This window comes from Conger conger, chromosome 6 (genome assembly GCF_963514075.1).
Source record: "Conger conger chromosome 6, fConCon1.1, whole genome shotgun sequence".
NCBI lineage: Eukaryota > Metazoa > Chordata > Actinopteri > Anguilliformes > Congridae > Conger > Conger conger.
In genome coordinates, this window is record NC_083765.1 from 24,019,081 (window position 1) to 24,039,770 (window position 20,690).

The 20,690-nt window shown below is 42.6% G+C and overlaps 2 protein-coding genes across 4 annotated transcripts; one reads left to right on the forward strand and one right to left on the reverse strand.

Moving 5' to 3' along the window:
- Positions 1–297: 297 nt before the first annotated feature.
- On the reverse strand, positions 298–7,226 carry snapc3 (small nuclear RNA activating complex, polypeptide 3). The gene is made up of 9 exons (XM_061244906.1): positions 6,958–7,226; positions 6,501–6,584; positions 6,334–6,415; positions 6,003–6,107; positions 5,191–5,340; positions 4,613–4,695; positions 1,935–2,093; positions 945–1,052; positions 298–831 (listed from the first exon to the last, which is right to left on the reverse strand). The coding sequence occupies exons 1-9, from the start codon at positions 7,188–7,190 to the stop codon at positions 684–686; spliced, it is 1,152 nt and encodes a 383-aa protein (XP_061100890.1). The 5' UTR covers positions 7,191–7,226; the 3' UTR covers positions 298–683.
- Positions 7,227–10,223: 2,997 nt separating this feature from the next.
- On the forward strand, positions 10,224–20,088 carry LOC133130362 (tetratricopeptide repeat protein 39B-like). Of its 3 annotated transcripts, XM_061244905.1 has the most exons (16): positions 10,224–10,348; positions 10,548–10,624; positions 10,711–10,778; positions 11,417–11,481; positions 12,086–12,191; positions 12,645–12,710; positions 12,944–13,052; positions 13,268–13,335; positions 13,574–13,633; positions 14,208–14,369; positions 14,769–14,860; positions 16,435–16,555; positions 17,108–17,219; positions 17,630–17,747; positions 19,280–19,396; positions 19,569–20,088. In XM_061244905.1, the coding sequence occupies exons 1-16, from the start codon at positions 10,230–10,232 to the stop codon at positions 19,666–19,668; spliced, it is 1,560 nt and encodes a 519-aa protein (XP_061100889.1). In that variant the 5' UTR covers positions 10,224–10,229; the 3' UTR covers positions 19,669–20,088. The 3 variants fall into 3 exon arrangements, with proteins under 3 accessions (XP_061100889.1, XP_061100887.1, XP_061100888.1); XM_061244903.1 differs by lacking the exons at positions 10,224–10,348; positions 10,548–10,624; positions 10,711–10,778 and adding an exon at positions 10,939–11,027; XM_061244904.1 differs by lacking the exons at positions 10,224–10,348; positions 10,548–10,624; positions 10,711–10,778 and adding an exon at positions 11,054–11,142.
- Positions 20,089–20,690: the final 602 nt, after the last annotated feature.

The window sequence follows — 20,690 nt, forward strand, 5'->3', positions numbered from 1 at the left end:
ATTGGCCTTTATTTAACAGTTGTAGAAAGGTTGAATGTGTACTGGAAACATGCTAACACAAAATGTTCTCAATGTTGCTGCCATGTAGTGGCAGTGTTATAACATTGACAGAGCATTCCATTAACATTGTGAGGACATCTTGTTGGCTGGAAACCGTCAGCCGAAAGAGGCAAGGTGGTGGGGTGGCTTTCATCAGCCAACGCTGATACGAATAGTGCTAAAATTGATTCTGTGGTTTTCACTTCAGTTTCCAAAAACAATTCTCGATGGGAATTTTAAATAATGTCAGTTTCAGAATTCTCAGGAACAAATCTTTTAATATCTGCTTCAAATGACTTGTACAGAAGTTTAAAAAAACATTTTAATAAAAAAAAATATTCTGTTCAGAATCTTACACCTGAAGTTATTGTGGAAATTCCAACCGCCACAAAAAAAGAAGTCTTCACAACTCAAGACCCCAAATGTGTGTATCAGTGCAAAAACATGCAGGGGAAAGCACAAGCTAGGCTCCTCTTCCTGGCGCGGAGGATCTTGAATCGTAACGCCATCTTTGAACGAACCGTCGCTGTTACCGGAAATCCACTCCGTGTTGGCAACCGCCTGTCAGCATCCCCTTTCATTAGTCCCGGTGACCCCGGTAACCACAGTGACCACCGCAGGAGCCGGTTGAGGGGGCGGAGGCGTCAGTTGAAGGCGCCGGCGTCGACGTAGGGGAAGGCCAGGAATTGTCCCAGTTTGTTGCCCTTTGTGTCGTAGTGCAGCATGCGGAAGCAGATCTCGCAGAACAGGCACGGGTCCGTCGGAGCGAAGCTGTCATTGGTGGTGATCCACCTGCAACAGAACGGCGCACACAGCTGAAGTCTGGATAAGGAAACGCGTTCCTCGCTGCCACGGTGACGCGGCGTACAGGTGTGTGGTCGCAGGTGAAGGAGGACGGTTGGTACCTGCTGATGTACAGGTTGCAGACTCCGCACTTTCGGCAGACCATCCTGTGCTTGTAGGTGAGGAGGGGGTACAGTTTCTGATCCAGACAGTCATCCCGATGGGCCAGTCTGAGGGAGGGGGGTCGGGAGATGTTCAATTACACAGCAGCACAGTGATGTGCACAGACACAAGACACAGCAGCACAGTGATGTGCACAGACACAAGACACAGCAGCACAGCCCATTACACAGAAAAACAGCCACAGCCGCCTGCACAGCCCACAGCTGTGTTTCAGGGAGTCTGCGCAGTAAAGACGGGTTTCACTCTTTGAAGAGCAGGTTTTTTCCAACAACCTAAGTCAGTGCTGTAGAACTCCACTACAGTCTGTTACCAGTAGTGCCAGTGTTCAGGTAAGAACATTTGGTAACAGTTCAAAGGCTCCTACATAAGCACTATTTAACTCCTTCATAGCACATTCATAAGCACTACATAAGCACTTGTTAATACTGCAAATGAGTATATGGCATGTTGTCAACATCGATGCAGCAAGCGACTACTATGACTATGTGAACTGACACAAGATCCTATGTCAGTTATTGACATAAGCACTCATGAATACCTATTTAGAGCTTATGAAGGAGTTATAAAGCTCTTCCGTAGGAGCCTTGTGTTACCGAACATTCTCGTTCCATGGCTCAGGCAGTAAGAGCAGTCGTCTGGCAGTCGGAGGGTTGCCGGTTCGATCCCCCGCCCGGGCTGTGTCGAAGTGTCCCTGAGCAAGACACCTAACCCCCAAATGCTCCTGACGAGCTGGTCGGGGCCTTGCATGGCAGCCAATCGCCGTCGGTGTGTGAGTGTGTGTATGAACGGGTGAATGGAGAAGCATCAATTGTACAGCACTTTGGATAAAGGCGCTATATAAATGCCTGCCATTTACCATTTATGTGACCTCACAGGTTAAAGGGCTAAGTGGGCCAGGTTCCACACCTGTGAAGTAGGCTCCAGCTCACCTGATGTCGGTGATGATGACCACGTGCTCGCAGTCCCCCTGGTGGCAGTACAGGTAGGGGTATCCCACCTTGATCCTCAGGTCCCGGAACCTTGTGTCCTCCATCTTCGCTGTCTGGAACGTCGGGAAATTGTGCGACTCTCCCCATTCCCGAATTGTCCTGAGAGAGAACACACACACAAATATTTCACGTGTGTCTATCTATCAGAATATTGCTTATGTACAAATACATAAGCAAAGCTGTACAGATGAACTTCCCAATAGTTACATGGTTAACAACTACATTAGTTAATGGCAATTCATGTAACATTGTTGTAAAGTATTATTGCCATGTTTATGTGCGTGGCACTTTACAAAGTAAAGCAATCCCAGCACAGCCTGTCCCTCCCCGTCATTCATCCATCCATCCATCATCACCCGCTTATCCGGAGTCGGGTCGCGGGGGCAGTAGGCAAAGCCGGGTATTCCAGGCGTCCCTCTCCCCAGCAACGCATTCTAGCTCCTCCTGGGGGATCCCGAGGCGTTCCCTGGCCAGGAGAGATATATAATCTCTCCAGCGGGCTCTGGGTCTCCCTCGGGGTCTCCGCCCAGTTGGACGGGCCCGGAAAACCTCCAAAGGGAGGCGCCCGGGAGGCATCCTGATGAGATATCTGGGTATTTGGCTGGATACCAAGCTCTCTTTTCGCACACATATTGAACATCTTATAAAGAAGCTGAGGGTTAAAATTGGCTTTCTTTACAGGAATAAATCCTGTTTTTCTCTTCAAACCAGGAAATCCATTGTTCAGTCCGAAATTATGTCTGTTTTTGATTATGGTGATATTGTGTATATGCATGCTTCTCCTGCCATTTTGAAGCTGCTTGATGCTGTGTATCATAGTGCCCTGCGCTTTGTAACGGGTGATGGTTTTCTTACTCACCGATGTGTTTTGTACGAAAAACTGGGTTGGTCGTCCCTAACTGCACGAAGAGAGCTACATTCGCTTCTATTAATCTATAAAGCTCTAATTGGTAAACTCCCATCGTATTTATCCTCGCTCCTCATTCACAACTCTATGAGTTGCCGAACACGCTCGCAGTCACACATCAGATTGTTCATTCCGCGCGTGAGGACGGAATATGGAAAGTCTGCTTTTTCTCACTATGCTCCGGACAAGTGGAATAGGCTCCAGGACACTCTAAAATTGGATCATTTTGTTTCTCTAGACTCTTTTAGAGTGCTCCTCGTGGGTACCATGATTGAGAACTGCTCGTGTTTTACCTGATTTTTAGTGTCTTATCACTTATTATCTGTTTTTTTATAACTTGTTTTTTGTCTGCTCTTATCTTGTCTGTTGCAACCTGTATCTTTTATATATGTTTTTTGTAAACAGGGCACCCTTGAAAATGAGAGCTTGCTCGCAAGGGACTTCCCTGTATAAATAAAGGTCAAATAAAAAGATGCCCCAACCACCTCAATTGGCTCCTTTCGACGCGAAGGAGCGGCGGCTCTACTCCGAGCTCCCTCCCGATGTCCGAGCTCCTCACCCTATCTCTAAGGCTGAGCCCGGCCACCCTACGGAGGAAGCTCATTTCGGCCGCTTGTATACGCGATCTCGTTCTTTCGGTCACTACCCAAAGCTCGTGACCATAGGTGAGGGTTGGGACGTAGATCGACCAGTAAATCGAGAGCTTCGCCTTCCGGCTCAGCTCCTTCTTCACCACAACGGTCCGGTGCAACGCCCGCATTACTGCTGACGCTGCACCGATCCGCCTGTCGATCTCACGCTCCCTTCTACCCTCACTCGTGAACAAGACCCCGAGATACTTGAACTCCTTCACTTGGGGCAAAGACTCGTTCCCAACCCGGAGGGAGCAATCCCCGTCATTCAGCTTTCTACAAATGTTCTCACACATACTATTTTATCAAGAGGCCGTTGTGACTTACGACCGATTATGAACGGGTCACAAACCCTATACTTTTTTTAGTTTCTGGCAGCCGTAGTAGTCCTGGTTTAGATGCAGATTCGGAGATTTTTACAGAGTTTAATTGAGAACGCACAGCTCACAAACCTAATGGCTCAGGCTGAAGGGGAAGCTTTGTGATGTGTGGTTTGACATTTTACAACCGTTCCCGGAGAGCGCTAATACGAGCTGAAGCCTTGAGCGGCTCCATGGACTGCACCCTGCATCAAACAGGGGGAGCCGTGTGCAGATGCAGGGCGTAGCAAACGTTATGTTTCACCGATTTCCACAGCCTCGTCATCCAGGCTCCACAAGGTCCAGTGCTGGGAGGCACAGGCGACACGGTCCGTTTGTATCCGGACAGTTCGTTTAAGGTGAGTCTGAAGCACTTAATAAAGCATTAGCTTTTAACTTCTAACTGTGGCATAATGAGCCCAGTACTGCAGTGGACATATCAGGTCCTGCACACACAAAGACTAGGGGAATGACCATTTCCTCACAGGTTATGACAGAGTGGTGGTTTCTCCCACATGTCCAGTATGCAAGACTGACAGAGGGGTTATGGTGGGTTCATGGCATCTTGGAAATAAGCACTTTCCAACTTCTAATTTGGAAAAGTCCTGTTGAACGGCTATACATGTCGTCATTCCGGAACATGCAGTCGGAATCTCAGGCACCACATAGTCACAGGATATGACACGGCAGCGGATTTTCCCACACACAAATCAGACTTACTGGCTCAGGTCTTTGCACTCTGGGTATCGCATGTCGTTGTAAAAAATTCCCTCCAGAAAGAAGAATGCGGACTTAAAGAGATCCTGAAAAAAAAAAAACAGAATTCTAAATAAATACATTGTCCTAATATTAATCAAGCGCCTAACAGCAGGGATCATCAAATCTGGGTCTTGAAATCCAAATCCAGTCCTGGTTTTCTTTTCTCCTGGGTAATTAACTGAATAATTAGTGCGCCTGATTGGCTTCTCACCTGACTCCCAAAGGGAGCCTGTAGCCTAGTCGTGGCGAAGGTATATGACTGGGACCCAGAAGGTTAGTGGCTCAAGCCCTGATGTACCCACGATAAAATCCACACAGCTGGTGGGCCCTTGAGCAAACCCCACATTGTTTCAGGGGGGACTGACCGCTGCTTAGTCTAATCAACTGTAAGTAGCTTTGGAAAAAAAGCGTCAGCTAAATAACACATTATTTATTTATTATTTATTATTAATACTCACTTATTACTCACTTATTAAGTGAGGGTGGAAAGCCAGCAGTGCTCTGCCCTGGAGGACGGTGGTTTGATGGGTCATGCGTACCTTGCTGATGAACTCGGGCGCGATGTCGGGCGTCTGGCTGAACTCGCCGCTGACCTGCAGGTCACTCAGACAGCAGATGGCGTCGCGCAGGTCCGTCAGCCTATGAGAGCCCAGGACGTGGAGCGTCTGCCGCGCCCTGAAATACTTAAACTGATGTCAAAAAGAATGAACGCTGGTCAGTGCAAACACTCACCACCTGCCTGTCAGCGCTTCTGATCCCACCTGGGCTCAAACAGAACTTGTTTTGGATTCAAATACTTTTCTGCATTTGACGAAGGTTGCCTGGTGTATTGGAACAAATGAAATGATCCCAAAAGTGTAAAACCCGTCCATCCACTACAGGAGTAGCTAGTGGACTTCTACCGCAATGCACCAGGCAAGATCAATAGAGCACAGAAATGTAGCTGAATCCAAGACAAATACTATTTACTATAACCCATGTCCCTTTCTGATATTAAGCTAAAAGTGTATCCGTATTAGTAAAAGATAAAAAGTGCTTTATTGAATAACCCATCCTCACTGTGGCATGTGTTTATAAGGGAGTAGTTTAGAAAACAGACCATGGTGTAATTCCAATTAATTTACAACCGTTTGAAATTCAGATGGAATGCCCATGTACAGCTGACGGAAGGGGAGGGGAAAACTTTTTTCCACACAGAAATCACACGCTTTTGAGATTTTGAAGTAGCCATGGAAACCTTGGTCGTGCATGGTGAGGATGCCGAAATGTGCAACATGAAACACTAAAGCTACAGCAGACTCTTGTCCTGGCATGTGCAAGCAGTGATTGGGGATTGTGGGCAGAGATTCACCCTCTCATGGAGAATGGGGAACAGGACATTGACATTCAGGATGATTTCCCCCTCTGGCACCATGTCCTGCAGATCTGCAGGTCTCTTTCCTATACCAAGACCCTCCTGCATAGAGAGGTGTAGGGAAGAAGTGAAAGAGAGGGAAGAAGGGAAAAGTGCAGAGTGAATGGGAATACACAACACAAAGAATGACATAATACGGAAAACTGCATGATTGATCAGTAACTCAACATAAATACAGCAACACTAACCGACTGTAAACTGTGAAAAAGCTCACAAGTCCACTAGCATGAAGCAAGCATTACTTTGATCTGCTGTGAAATTAACTCACCAGCTCAGTTGCATAAAAGTCTTGCCTGGAGGTCGAATCTCTAATAAGGGTCTCTTTATAATCCTGACGGCGTTTCTTCATCCTATAAAACCAGCCAAAGACAATGAACTATTCACGGACCTTTCCATACACAATATGCATTCTCTGATATATCTGAGCCTGTTTACCGTAAAGTGATTAACCCGGGATCCGCCGGTACCACATCCGTATCCGGAGGCTGATTTTCGGGATGACACCTTAATGTATCCTTGCTATAGAAAACACAAACTGTTTTATCTATTTCATAAAAGATAAGTTTCAACGGGGCTATTCTAACCCCTATCTAGACATATTTAGGACCAGAGCTAATGAACCAAACCCATGATAGAGGCACATTACACTCGACTTTGCGGCCAGTGGTCGAGAGCATGTGCTGCTGTTCGATTAATTAATCATAGCTCATTATCCATGAAAGATAAGATGATAGTCGTTTTGTTAAATTAAGATATCGGTGACGTACATTGAACGTCCCGGTAAACGCACTACATGGAAAAATTACCAGAATCCTACGACACGCACGTTTATAGACAGATTGTGTTACATAGCTTTACCAGTTAAAAATAATTATCACCCTTTCGTACGAACCTGCAGGTAACTTTGAGCTCATTGACAGTTTCGGGAAGGATTCCAATCTCTGCGGCAAATTCTTCATCCTCGGTTTCTTGGTCTACATCCTGGAAAGAGTAATACTTAGGATTGAGAGACTCTTTCCAAAACTTTTCAAAGGTACCAACATGAAACGGCTTGGTGTTTATATCTATGTATTCATAAGTTGGTACATCATCACTGGTGCTGGCAGAAGCGCCTGATGCCGCCATGTTTTTCGTCTGCGAAGTGGTCAAATGACGTCATAAAAAAAGAACGAACACGAGAACTACGGTGGCTCGACGAGGTCATGGTAAAACATTTGAGTTCGCTCTTTCAAGATCGTGACTTTCAGATGTGTTTTTTTTTGCAATATATACAACATATAAGGGATTGAGGTAAAAGTACAATGGGGAAAATGTTTTAGACTAATGTTGTTTGGCACTGAAGGCCAGGAAATGCATTTCCAAAGAAGAAGATATCAAACATTTGGTGATGTCATTGGGCCTGAGACATGATGCATTTATTGCATTTAAAAACCAAAAACATCCAGTGAGAAGAAGTTCTGCAGGCAAAAATTCCCTATTAATGAGAGAGGTCAGTGAGTGATTAAAGCTGACAGAAAGATGACAGTAACACAAATAACCACAAATAATTACAGTGGCATGCAGAAGAACTTCTCTGAACACAAAACGCATCAAACCTCTTCAGTGGATTGGCTTCGGTAGCAGAAGACCAATAAGTCTAAAAAAGAAGTCTAATAAATACCTAATAATGTATTATAATGTAATAATGTAATGAGTGTATAAGCCAATTGTCTGTACTCTCATATTCATTTTTTTATTTAAATTCCAAATGCCTTAAGTGTATATAGGCACTGTATATATATATTCATTCATTCATTCATTATCCTAACCCGCTTATCCTGATCAGGGTTGCAGGTATGCATGACTGGAGGCAATTTCGGCATACATTGGGCGAAAGGCAGGAATACACCCTGGACAGGTCGCCAGTCCATCGCAGGGCAATATATATATGCTTAAAATGTAAATGCTGTGTGGTCAAACCGGTAATTTTGTATATGCATACTTGCCATCCCAGATTAATTAAGCAGTGTCTACTGTCAGCCTCAGCCTACCTCTAAGCATGAATGTAGGGGGAGGTATGGCATCTTACACTTCAACAGTATTATTACAAACAATATATAGGGTCGACTTTCTTCTCAGAAGACACATTAGGTGTGCAGCATTTGAAGCTTTTACTTGATCTTTTTAAATAACCTTACAATGTTTCAAACTTCAAAAGTATTATATTATTGTCATCACCCTCCCGAATTTTCATTATAGACAGGGAATACATGTTTTATTTTCGGCTTGTAATTAATTCAGAGATCCACTGGCACAACCCAGTGGAACGCAGCAAAAGATTTACTTTTCCTATGTGGGTGTGTCCCTTACTGATGGTAGAGGGCGGTTTGTCTCTGAAGGTTCAGTGTCGATAAATTCGTTAATAACGAAACGAACAGGAACATTTGATTATCATCACTGGTGCTGGTGATCATTTCCTACTATCTGGACTGATACATTTACAATCTGTGCACACCTACGATGAATAAAACAAACATACTGTCTGACGTTGGAAATGGAGCCGACAGAACTAACTCTGATGTAAGTTTTATATTTTGATATTGTTATTATAAAATCACAAGTTGGAAATTGTTAGATGAATATTCCTTAATTTTGCGATGTTCGTTTGGGTATCTCAGGACAAATGTGGCTTTTTCATAGAATGCGTTTCATATAGTTGCGTGATTACATTGACAATCCAATGGCAACAAGCGCACACTCTCCTTGAGCTCTCGACCAAGTTTTTCAGGATGGGAAGCTGTACCAAACGCTAAAATAAAAAATACATTTAGGATCAAATTCACAACCAGCTTCACACTTTCACTTAAAGTCATTCGCTACTCAACATCGTTTTAATTAATTACAGTAAAAGCTTTTACTTGCGGTATAGTTGCATCGGTGCTTCTCAAGTGTATAAACTGAAAAGCCAAAACCTAATATATTGTAGATTATTAGTCTAACTCCTGGGTTTTTTTAAAGCCCCTGGGAAATCTTGAATGTGATGTAGGTCGTCTCCGGCCAGACTTGATATGCAATAACTATATACATTTGGGAAAATATTTTGAAATGTAAAACTTTAAAAATATAACAATTTTTAATTTATGATGGGGTCCTCGGGATTAGTAAATGTTGCAAACCCTGGCATTAACTTGTTTTAATCACTTGTGTTTCAGGCCACTGCTAATGATGCACTAATGGACACCCCTATGTAAGTATATTGACCTTCACTAGGGTGACCATATATTGTTTTTCAAAATATGGCACAGGGGTGTGTGGGCACTATGAACATAATACAAGGCTATTTGTTTATATATAGTCTATGGAACAAGCAAAACCTAACTGGACATTTTAGGGAAGTAGAAATCTTGCATTGACAGACACTTTCAGTCCCAAAAAGAATAATTATCTGGGAAAAAAGGATGTCTGGTCCCCCTACCTTAGCATATAATTACTATTTAATGTAATTGTTTATAAGCATACATTTATGTACTAAATTAAACAGCGGTGCATAAATAGAGGTAATAACATTTCAGCAATTAATTAGTTCAGCCACTGTTAGTCCTGAAACTATATGTTCAACCAATCAGTTGGGCCACTGGTAATCCTATAACCACATGCTTGCCTATTCTATTCTGAGGCCTGCATATATGTACAAATGTTTGTCTGCAACCGATTTAGCCTAATAGACCTATAATTAAAAAATAAAATAAATAGTTTGAATATCACACAGCAGATATATCATTGATATAAAAATTGTGCATATGAATCCAGTGCTTACAATTTCCCATGTTAGTATAATACATGCTTTTTCTTTTGAAAAACAGGGAGCCTCAGATGGACCTTAAGACTGCATTAGAAGAGAGTGCTGTGGCCCTAAACCTCTTCCTCAACAACAAGTTCTCTGAAGCGCTGGCCATTTTCGAACCCTGGTATGACTCCCAGACAAAATGGGACAAAATGATAATGGGAAAGGAATCATATCATAGCAAATGATCCAATGTGTTGAGCAGGTTACAGCTGAGGCATTAAACTCACGGGTAAAGTAGAAATTCTAAATGAAGGGGTGTATAATATGTACAATATGCAGATGCATGTGTTGATAACAGGGTGTGATGGCTTTGCCTGCACTGCAGGGCCAAGACCAGCATGTACCATGCCATGGGTCACAGCAGCATCCTGGTCATGCAGGCGGGCATGACCTTTGACCCCACTGACATTCAGAATGCCATGGCTTCACTGAAGGAGTCGCTGCAAACCTGCCAACGGTACGGCTGAATCTCTGCACCAGGACGGGATCCAGTTAGGAAATCTGATTCACTGCTTTTATCATAGCGGGTTGTGCTGACCGTTTTGATGTCACTGATTCTTGTTTTTGCTTGTGACAGTTCAGTACCAAAGGCAGACCCACTTATTTGGAAACATTTGTGAAAAACATTCTCTCTCTCTCACTCACTCTCTGTGCAGGTTCCGAAGAAAGCACAGCGTTTTCGAGACAATAACTAGCCTGTTCTTCACACAAACCGCTCAAAGGCTGACAGAAGGTGAAAACATCTTCTTGCGTTACCATGTATGGCCATGGGGTGGCGGTACTATGCTCAGGGCTACGTTTTCCTTGTCATGTCCACAGATGAGATGCACGCTGAGATCTGCTACGCTGAGTGCCTGTTGCACAAAGCCGCCCTCACCTTCTTAGAGGTCAGTGCTTCGCCTTTTCAAGGCCAGTGCCTCATATCTGTAGAGGTCAGGGATTCACCTTTGTAAGGCCAGTGCCTCATCTGTAGAGGTTATCCTTTTACTAAGACCAGCAGTTCTTCAGCAGTAAAAGGATACTGGATCGGTTAGCTTAGCATAAAGACTTGCAGCCTATAGGAGTCAGTAGCCTACCTCCTTTAAAGTGAAGAAATACACCTTGCAGCAACTCCGAAGCTGTCTTATTTACACAAGGTATCATGTGTATTTGAAATCTTAAAAACAAGAGACGTAGTTTTCGGAGAACTTACACACAGGTATCCTTCAGTCTTCCGCTGGTTGAGCGCAGTGATTCGCGCACCTTTTGAAGGTAGAGCTAGATACATATTTCAAATACACATGATACCTCTAAATGTATTCCTTAAATATACAGTTTAGTGTGTGTAGTGGTGTAAGGAGGGCAGCAGGGGAGCACAGTATTGAAGTAACTGGACTTCCTAGGTTATAGTATTTCAACTGCCAAGCTGTCTTAAGGAAAAATGTGATCGAATCTGACCAGGTTCAATGAGGCCATGTAATTCTCATTTCATTTGGTCTTTGATCTTGTATTAAGATGAAGTATTCATTTTAATTCTTTCTTATAGGATGAAACCATGATTGGCTTCATCAAGAGTGGGATCAAAATCCGGGCAAGTTATCAGATTTTTAAGTAAGCATAATTATTACATCCTGCCATTCTCAGAGACACTGAGCTTTCTAGAGATGCAATGAAGTGCTTACTGAGTGTATATTGCCACCTGAATTATGCAAAGGTTAGAGTCACTTTGCAGGTTGACAAAACTGAAGAAAATGCATTCAGCTCCAAAACTAATTTATTGAACTTATTTGAATGCATTGCTAATCTTTATATGCGGGCTGTAGATGAACTAATCAATTACAATCACATTAATGGGATAGTATATTTTTCATTCATGTAAAAATGTTTATAATGTTGTGTTGACGTATATATATATATATATATATATAAATGGATGAGGTTCTGATGGAATTATCTGGAGGACTGGAGGAGTTCACAAAAGCCTGCAGAAAACAAACTGAAATATGAGCATTTCTCATTTTACATTTTAGACAGGACATTATGAAGAGATAAATCTATTGTAATTCCCTGGAGTGATTACACTGAAACTCAGCCTGGGCTGTGTGAAATCAGCCTGTCATGTGTCTATTAGTGTCACTGAGGTTACAGAAGGCCACAGGCAAGGAGATCTGTCCTCTGACGGCCTCTGTTTTTAATGCCCCCCCTTCCCTGCCAGGGAATGTCTACTTTTACTCAGTACAGCTCAGGACCTGCTCGAGCAGAGCCACACCTTCAAACACTTTCAGGGAGGAGTCAACATGGGGATTGGATCATTTAATTTGGTGAGACTACACTGTATGCTGTGTATCTATACCATAGTGTGTGTTAATACCCTCTGTTCTGTGTGTTAGTGTTCAAATCTATATTAATAACTTTATTTCTATAGCCCTTTTCAGAACATGGTGCTCAAAGCACTTTGAAAAACAATACAAAAGGATAAAATAAAGCAAAGAAACAAATAAAGGTCAAATTAGACCAACAAAACATAGAATGCGTTGAAAAGGTTAAGGGAATATTGAAATACATAAAAATAAGAATGATAAAATAACATGAAAATGTTCTAACATAATAGCTAATGGATCATATGGGAGCTAATTGGTTTTCATGAGGTATTTTGCTTTGCCTCAGCTGCACTGAATGTACAGCTGAGGTGTCCCAGGGGAAAGGCTGTGGACACACCTGGCACACACCTGTTTCAGTGAGATGACCTGGGTTCTTTTCTTTCTTCTCTCCAGATGCTGTCTCTCATGCCCAGCAGGGTTCTGAGGCTGCTGGAATTCATTGGATTCTCTGGCAACAGAGTATGTTTTATTATTATTTATACCATTTTGTGCTATTTTTGTTAAAATCCTGGTGCAATTGAGCTGACCAAGAGGATCAGAACGCCTTGGGTTTGTACTTTTTGAGAATATTTCATAGGTTCCAATACAGCAGACAAGATCAGTAAAGCATAGTAGTCTTTGAATCCAAGCAATTACATATCTGACCAAGGTCTGTCCATGGTATTGACTGTACTGTGTTTCTGTCTCATTAGGAGTTTGGGCTGTCCCAGTTAAGAGCAGGTGCAGCCAGCGACAGTTTGCGCTCTATCCTTAGTGTTCTAACCCTCCTCATGTACCACACCTACATCACAGTCATACTGGGTAAGACCACACCCACTGCCCTGTCATACTGTGTCATGACACCCACGGCACTGTCATAATGTGTCACCAGACTGCAATGTACTGTAATGTAATGTGTCTGGTATGATGTGTTATTGAGGTATGAATGTAATGCACTGTACTGTAATTTAATGCAATGTAATGTAATATTCTGTAATGTTATGTAATGCACTTTAATGTTATAATGTGTGCTTTAGGAACTGCTGATGGGAATTTATGTGAGGCTGAGGCTCTACTGGAACCCTATATTGAAAAATTCCCTGACGTGAGTATAACCAAGACCCAGTTACTCCAATATTACACCCATATTACACTCACTCACCCCAATATTACACCCACTCACCCCAGTATTACACCAAGCTACCCAAATATTACATCACGTTATCGCAAAATTACACCCACTCATTCTTGTATCACCCCAACACCCCCATTACACCAGCCCTCTCCACTCTTACACCCACTCGCAGATGGTGTCACCAATGCCTCTATTTCCTGTTCTACAGGGGTCACTGATCATATTCTATGTGGCCAGGATTGCAGTGCTCAAAGGAAACTTTGAAGAGGTGAGAAATCATGCCAGCAGTCGGTGTTTCTGTCAAAGACAGATTTCCAACCTTCCCATCCCTGTTTGCCGGCTGTGTGCTGTGCTGTGTTGGGCTTTGTGTATTTGACTGTGTTGTGTATCATTGTGTTGTGTGTTTGGTGACTGTGTTGTGTGTTTATTTGGCTGTGTTGAGTATCCTTGGTGACTGTGTTGTGTGTCCTTAGTGACTGTGTTTGTATGTTTCATGACTGTGTTGTGTGCTTGGTAGCTGTGTTTTATATCCTTGTTGGCTGTGTTGTGTGTTTGGCGACTGTGTTGTGTATCATTAGTGACTGTGTCTGTATCTTTGGTGGCTGTGTTGTGTATTCTTGGTGGTTGTGTTGTGTGTTTGGTTGCTGTGTTGTGTATCCATGATGACTGTGTTTGTGAATTTGGATACTATGTTTGTGTATACTTGGTTACTGTGTTCTGTGTTTGGTGGCTGTGTTTATATGTTTGTACTGTGTATCATTCATGGCTGTGTTGTGGGATTTGTGGCTGTGCTGTGTGTTTGACTGTGCTGTGCAGTTTGTAAATGTGCTGTGTCTGTGCAGGCACAGCTGAAGTTCCTGCAGTGTGTTGGCGCTCAGCAGGAGTGGAGGCAGATCCACCACCTGTGCTACTGGGAGCTGATGTGGTGCCACTGCTTCAGGCAGGAGTGGCTGGAGGCCTACCGCTACGCCGACCTGCTGTGCAGAGAGAGCAAGTGGTCCAAGGTACAGGCGCTTCTCCCTGGGGGAGGTCTGGGGTTCATTCACTGAATATACGCGTGGCTAATAGTGAAAAATAAATAAATAAATAAATAATAATCCATCTATTGTCTAACCCACTTATTCCTGGTCATGATAATGGGGTTGCCTGTCTATCACAGGGTCACACACCATTCATTCACCTGCGGGCAATTTAGACTCTCCAGTTAGCCTAACCTGCATGTCTTTGGACTGGCCGGGTTTCAAATCTGGGACCCAGTGCTATCCACAGTACCACCCCTATAATAACAATAATTAACAATGAATAATCAATAATAATGTGGTGGAGAGATGGGAAATGTGGTTTAGTCCTTTATAAATGCATTATATGGTTTATAATTCCTGACAGGACACTGTTCCTTGCAGGCGATCTTTGTCTTCCAGAAAGCTGCCATTCTGAGCATGCTCCCGGAGGAGGAGGTTCAGAGAACTGGTGAAGATGTGGTGGGGCTGTTCAGGTCTTAACTTTTTCTCCATCCATTTTATCCATATACACTTGTGTACAAAAATGTGGGCACCCCTGCTCAAAAAGCCTTTTACAATTAATATCTAAGTGAAGAGAAGCTAACCTGAGCTCTAAATGGTACAAAGAGACATGACACATTTCTTCTCATTTTAAAGCAAGATTACTTTTTTTTTTTTACAGTTTAAAAAAAAAAAAAAAGGGAAAGGCCCTGTGCAAACATTTAGGACAGTTAGTACTTTGTAACTCCTCCTCAGGCAACTATAACAGCTTGCATATGCTTCCTGAAGCCAGCTAAGAGTCTTTCAATTTTCTCCCATTCGTCCTGGCAGAACACCTCTAGCTCAGAAATATTATTTGGCCTCCTTGCATGTACAGCACAGTTTGAGATCTCTCCACAGATTTTTCAATAATATTCAAGTCTGGGGACTGTAGAGGCCATTCCAAAACCTTCATCTGTCTTTCCTGGAGGTACTTTATGCTTTGTCTTGATGGAATACCCAAACTCTCATCAACTTCAATGTCTGGACTGATCTTTGAACATTAGTCTTTAGAATTTCTTAATATTTGGTAGAATCCGATCCACTGCCACAGTCTTTTTGCAGCTCTTTTACAGTGAGGTGTGTGTTTTTCTGAGCATTTCTCATCAGGTCTCGGGCCATTCTATCTGAACATGTTCTTAATCTTCCAGATCTTGCCTTTACTTCAAGTGTCATTTATCTTCCATTTTCTAATAATGCTTCTGACAGTAGAAATAAGGAGTTTGAAATGTTGATTTTTTTGTAGCCTTCTCCTTTTTTGTTGAAATGAACCATTCTTCATTCTGATGTCCTTGGACAACTCATTAAAGGAACCCATGGTTGATTACTCCAGACAGAACAACTTTTGCACAGGGCTTTTCCTTTTTGATCATTTATAAACAATAAAAATTTAAATCAGAAGCAATCTTGCGTTGAAATTTGCAGAAAGGTCTCTTGTTTAACTCTGTAACATTTACAGTTCAGTTCATTTTTGACCAGGGGTGCCCAAATTTTTGCATAGAACTGTAAATATGTATTCCATAGTTACATATACAGCCCATTTTCCCACTGGACAGAACTTTACACTAAAAACCCAGAAAACTCAGTTTTTAACCAGAAGGGAATCTTCTTCTTCATGATGATGATGAGGTGTGAGTGTGTCATCGTTTTCTTTATCATCTTCATCATTAGCTCAGAAGGTAAGAGCAGTCCTCTGGCAGTCAGAGGGTTGCCGGTTCGATCCCCCAACCTGGATATGTCGAAGTGTCCCTGAGCAATCTAACCCCCAATTGCTCCCAAAGAGCTGATTGCTACTTTGCATGGCAGCCCATCATCGTGAATGAGAGGCATCCATTGTAAAGCGCTGTGGATCTTCTTCTTTCTTCTTTTAAAACTTATTCATGGGTTGTGGTTGTGTCAGCTGTATGTGTAATGCTGTGCTGTCCCTGGGTTGTGGTTTTGGCAGCTGTATGTGTAATGCTGTGCTGTCCCTGGGTTGTGGTTTTGGCAGCTGTATGTGTAATGTTGTGCTGTCCCGGGGGTGGGGTAGGCAGGTGGATGGCCTGATGCTGAGGTTTGCTGGGAAGTCGATCCCGACAGAGAAGTTTGTGGTGAGGAAGGCCAGGCGGTACTCTCCCTCCACCCCGGTTCCTCTGGTAGTGCCAGCGCTGGTGAGAACCCCAGGGGCTTCACTGGCCTGTTTTCACACTAAAATACAACACTCAAGAGTAATCAACTGACATCACGTTAGTCCATTACAGTTCTTTCATGCAAGTGCACAGCCTAGAACAGGGGTGTCTAATCTTATCCAAAAAGGGCTGGTTTGGGAGCATCCTGTTTCTACAATAACACACAACAGCTCTGACATCACATTAATCCATTACAGCTTGGTTTTTCGAGTGCACAGCCTAAAACAGGGGTATCCAGTCTTATCCAAAAAGGGCCGGTGTAGGTGTAGGTTTTTGTTTTAGCCCAGCACCAAGACATTATTAGTTAGTTATTGCTGACTGAAATGAAAACCTACATCCACATGGGCACTTTTTTGATAAGATTGGACACCCCTTGTCTAAAACATACATCACAACAAAACTGAAACAGATTTTCAACTTTCAATATCAGATCTGTTGTTGCTGCAATATTTTAACAGCAGATGTACACACACGGTTTTCTTTAATTCTTGGGTTTGAGTGAGACTGTGTCTGTCTCGCCTCTTGTTCACACAGGAAATGATGTATGTGTGGAACGGTTTCTCTATCGTCGGGAAAAGGGCCGAGCTGACAGCCAGTTTACTTGTCACCCTCGAGACTGCTGAGCATCACCTGAGCAAGGCCTCCAGTGCGTGAGTGTGTGTCTGTGTGTGTGTGTGTGTGTGTGTGTCTGTTTGTGTGTGTGTGTGTGTGTATGCACATCATTATGACCCAAGATTTACTGCCACATTGTACTTACCTATCCCAAATGCTGTATATACTGTATATTTCTTTATGTTCTTACTATATCCTTATATAAAAGACCATATATTTTAATACATTTTCAATTGATTTATTTTCAAGTGACCTTTCTAAGCTTACTTGTTTAAAGTGGGATTGTTGTACTGGGTCATTGTGGGTTTTGTGCTGGGTTATTGTGGGTTTTGTGCTGGGTCAGTGTGAGTGTTGAAGTGGATTGGTATAGACAGGTGCATGCATAATGGCCTGTTGTAGATGGGTGTGGCCACATGGTCATAATGCCTTTGGCCCCTCCCCCAGATCCCAGTGAGCACCACTGCGATGACCAGAGCCTGCTGCTGCTGCTGAAGGGCCTCTGTCTGAAACACCTGGGTCAGCTCCACCAGGCAGAGCTCTGCTTCACACAGGTCATATCCAGGTAAGGAGTGTATGCTGTCAGAGTGTTTCACACAGGTCATATCCAGGTAAGGAGTGAGTATGGTCAGAGTGTTTCACACAGGTCATATCCAGGTATAGAGTGTGTACAGTCAGTTTTTCACACAGGTCATATCCAGGTAAGGAGTGTGTATGGTCAGAGTGTTTCACACAGGTCATATCCAGGTATGGAGTGTGTACGGTCAGTGTTTCACACAGGTCATATCCAGGTATGGAGTGTGTACAGTCAGTTTTTCCACACAGGTCATATCCAGGTATGGAGTGTGTACTGTCAATGTTTCACACAGGTCATATCCAGGTAAGGAGTGAGTATGGTCAGAGTGTTTCACACAGGTCATATCCAGGTATGGAGTGTGTACAATCAGTTTTTCCACACAGGTCATATCCAGGTAAGGAGTGTGTATGGTCAGAGTGTTTCACACAGGTCATATCCAGGTATGGAGTGTGTACGGTCAGTGTTTCGCACAGGTCATATCCAGGTAAGGAGTGTGTACGGTCAGTGTTTCACGCAGGTCATATCCAGATATGGAGTGTATACGGTCAGAGCTCTGCTTCACACAGGTCATATCCAGATAAGGAGTGCGTATGGTCAGAATGTTTAACACAGGTCATATTCAGGTAAAGAATGTGTTCAGGTATAATTGTATTTCACACAGGTCATATTCAGGTAAAGAGTGTGTTCAGGTATAATTGTGTTTTACACAGGTCATATCCAGGTAAGGACCCCTTGCCTCATGGTCAGATGTCCTCCAGGATGTTTGCAGGGGTAGCTGCTCTCAAACACACATGGCCAGTGCCAGGAACTCAAGTCATTGGTACTGTGTGAACAGACCAGAGGCCTGTTTTAGATTTCACCAGGAAATACCTCCAAATCAGGTTGGCTGGAAACGAAAATTGCTATTCCATTAACAATGGTTAGAACAGGGAGTGTGTGTTCCTCTCCTGGGATAGTTGTGTGGAAATATGACACATGCTGAAATCATCCCACAATCAGGGTAATGAAAAAGAACATTTTATAGCAGTAAAAACAACTGCAGGGATAATGGGACTGAGTAAGAACTGGTGCTAAAAGGTGTTCCAGCATAACATCAGACTGAACACAGACCATTTGTATTCATTATATTCATGCCTCAACACACAACAGGAAACAGAATATTAATTTTTAACTACTCAGATTTAAAAGTCTTTAAATGCAAACCAATGTATGATTTGTAATCACCATCCCTCATTGGACATTAAAAGTATATAATTAAAAACAATAAACAACAGGTTATACTTGTAATTGGGGTTAGAATTGGAATCGTGGAGGAATGAAAATTCACTGGTAGGGCCAGTGGACATTTGGGAACCACTGACCTACAGTGTTCATCTTTGCATTAGCGATTTAGTGCTGATGGTACATTATTGCACTTGCTCTTACTGCAGCAGCAATGCAGTGCAGTGCAGTGTTAGGGCTGGATGCACTCTAGCTGTAATAAAAAGTGTGTTGTCTGATTGCTGTTTTTTATTTTGCAGTGAGAAGATGATAAAGTTTGATCATTACCTGGTGCCTTTCAGCATGTATGAACTGGGTCTGATTTACAAACTGCAAGGAGACTTACCTAGAGCCAGCAGTGTCCTGGAGAATGCAAAGTGAGTATCTCTTCATAGGCAGTTATGCAATAACTTCTTATGTATTTTAATCCCCTTGCATGATTAAAACATTATAATAATATGACAATATTGGCCATCAAAAGTAAAAGCAAATACACAGTTTATTTTTAGGTTGAATGGCTGTGAGTGGCTGTCCTGTGTTTGGTTATAGGCTGAACCACACGGATTACTCCATGGAGTCCCGGCTGCACTTCCGCATTCACGCAGCTCTGGACAGCCTGAAGGACTCTACTGCCACTTGCACGTCTTAACTCCACCAGCTTCACCTCTCTGCTCCTCCATCAGCATGCCTTTACCTTAACACACCTCCACAATACATCATACATGACACCACACCTTTACAATGCACCATACATTACACCACACTGTAACCTTAACACACCTCAACAATACACCATACATGACACCACAACTTTACAATGCACGATACATTACACCACCCTGTAACCTTAACACACCTCAACAATACATCATACATTACACCACACCTTTACAATACACCATACATTACACCACACTGTAACCTTAACACATCTTAACAATACACCATACATTACACCACACTGTAACCTTAACACATCTTAACAATACACCATACATTACACCACACCTTTACGATGCACCATACATTACACCACCCTGTAACCTTAACACATCTTAACAATACACCATACATTACACCACCCTGTAACCTTAACACATCTTAACAATACACCATACATTACACCACACTGTAACCTTAACACATCTTAACAATACACTGCCTTTACATCACAGCACACCTTAACCTTAACACACTTTAACAATACACCACCTTTACATTACGTCATCACATTTATTAAGCAGCTGCTCTTATCGAGAATTTATATATTTGAATGAATACAGTAAAAGAAAATATACCTCTCTGGTCCATTACCACAACTTGATGCGGACATAATTCACTTCCCTGTCTTGGTATGCTGAATATGTTATATGTGATATGAAATTGGATATCATATGAAGCTAATATTAAAGATTGCAGGATAACAACTATGAACTTGAATCATGAGTTTTTTATTCTTCACTTTTAGCTAGTTTTAGGCATCCATCATTTTGTGGGGGTTTTTCTTTACAAAATTGTTGGGAATCCATGAACTTATATAGAGAAAAAAAGCACTACAAAACAAGACAAATGCTCATTGAATCAAGACCCGTGTAATTCAGTCTCTCTGCAGAAAAGTCATTGGTTTTTCTGTCTGTATTAAAATGCAAAGAAATATATGCAAATAAAAAA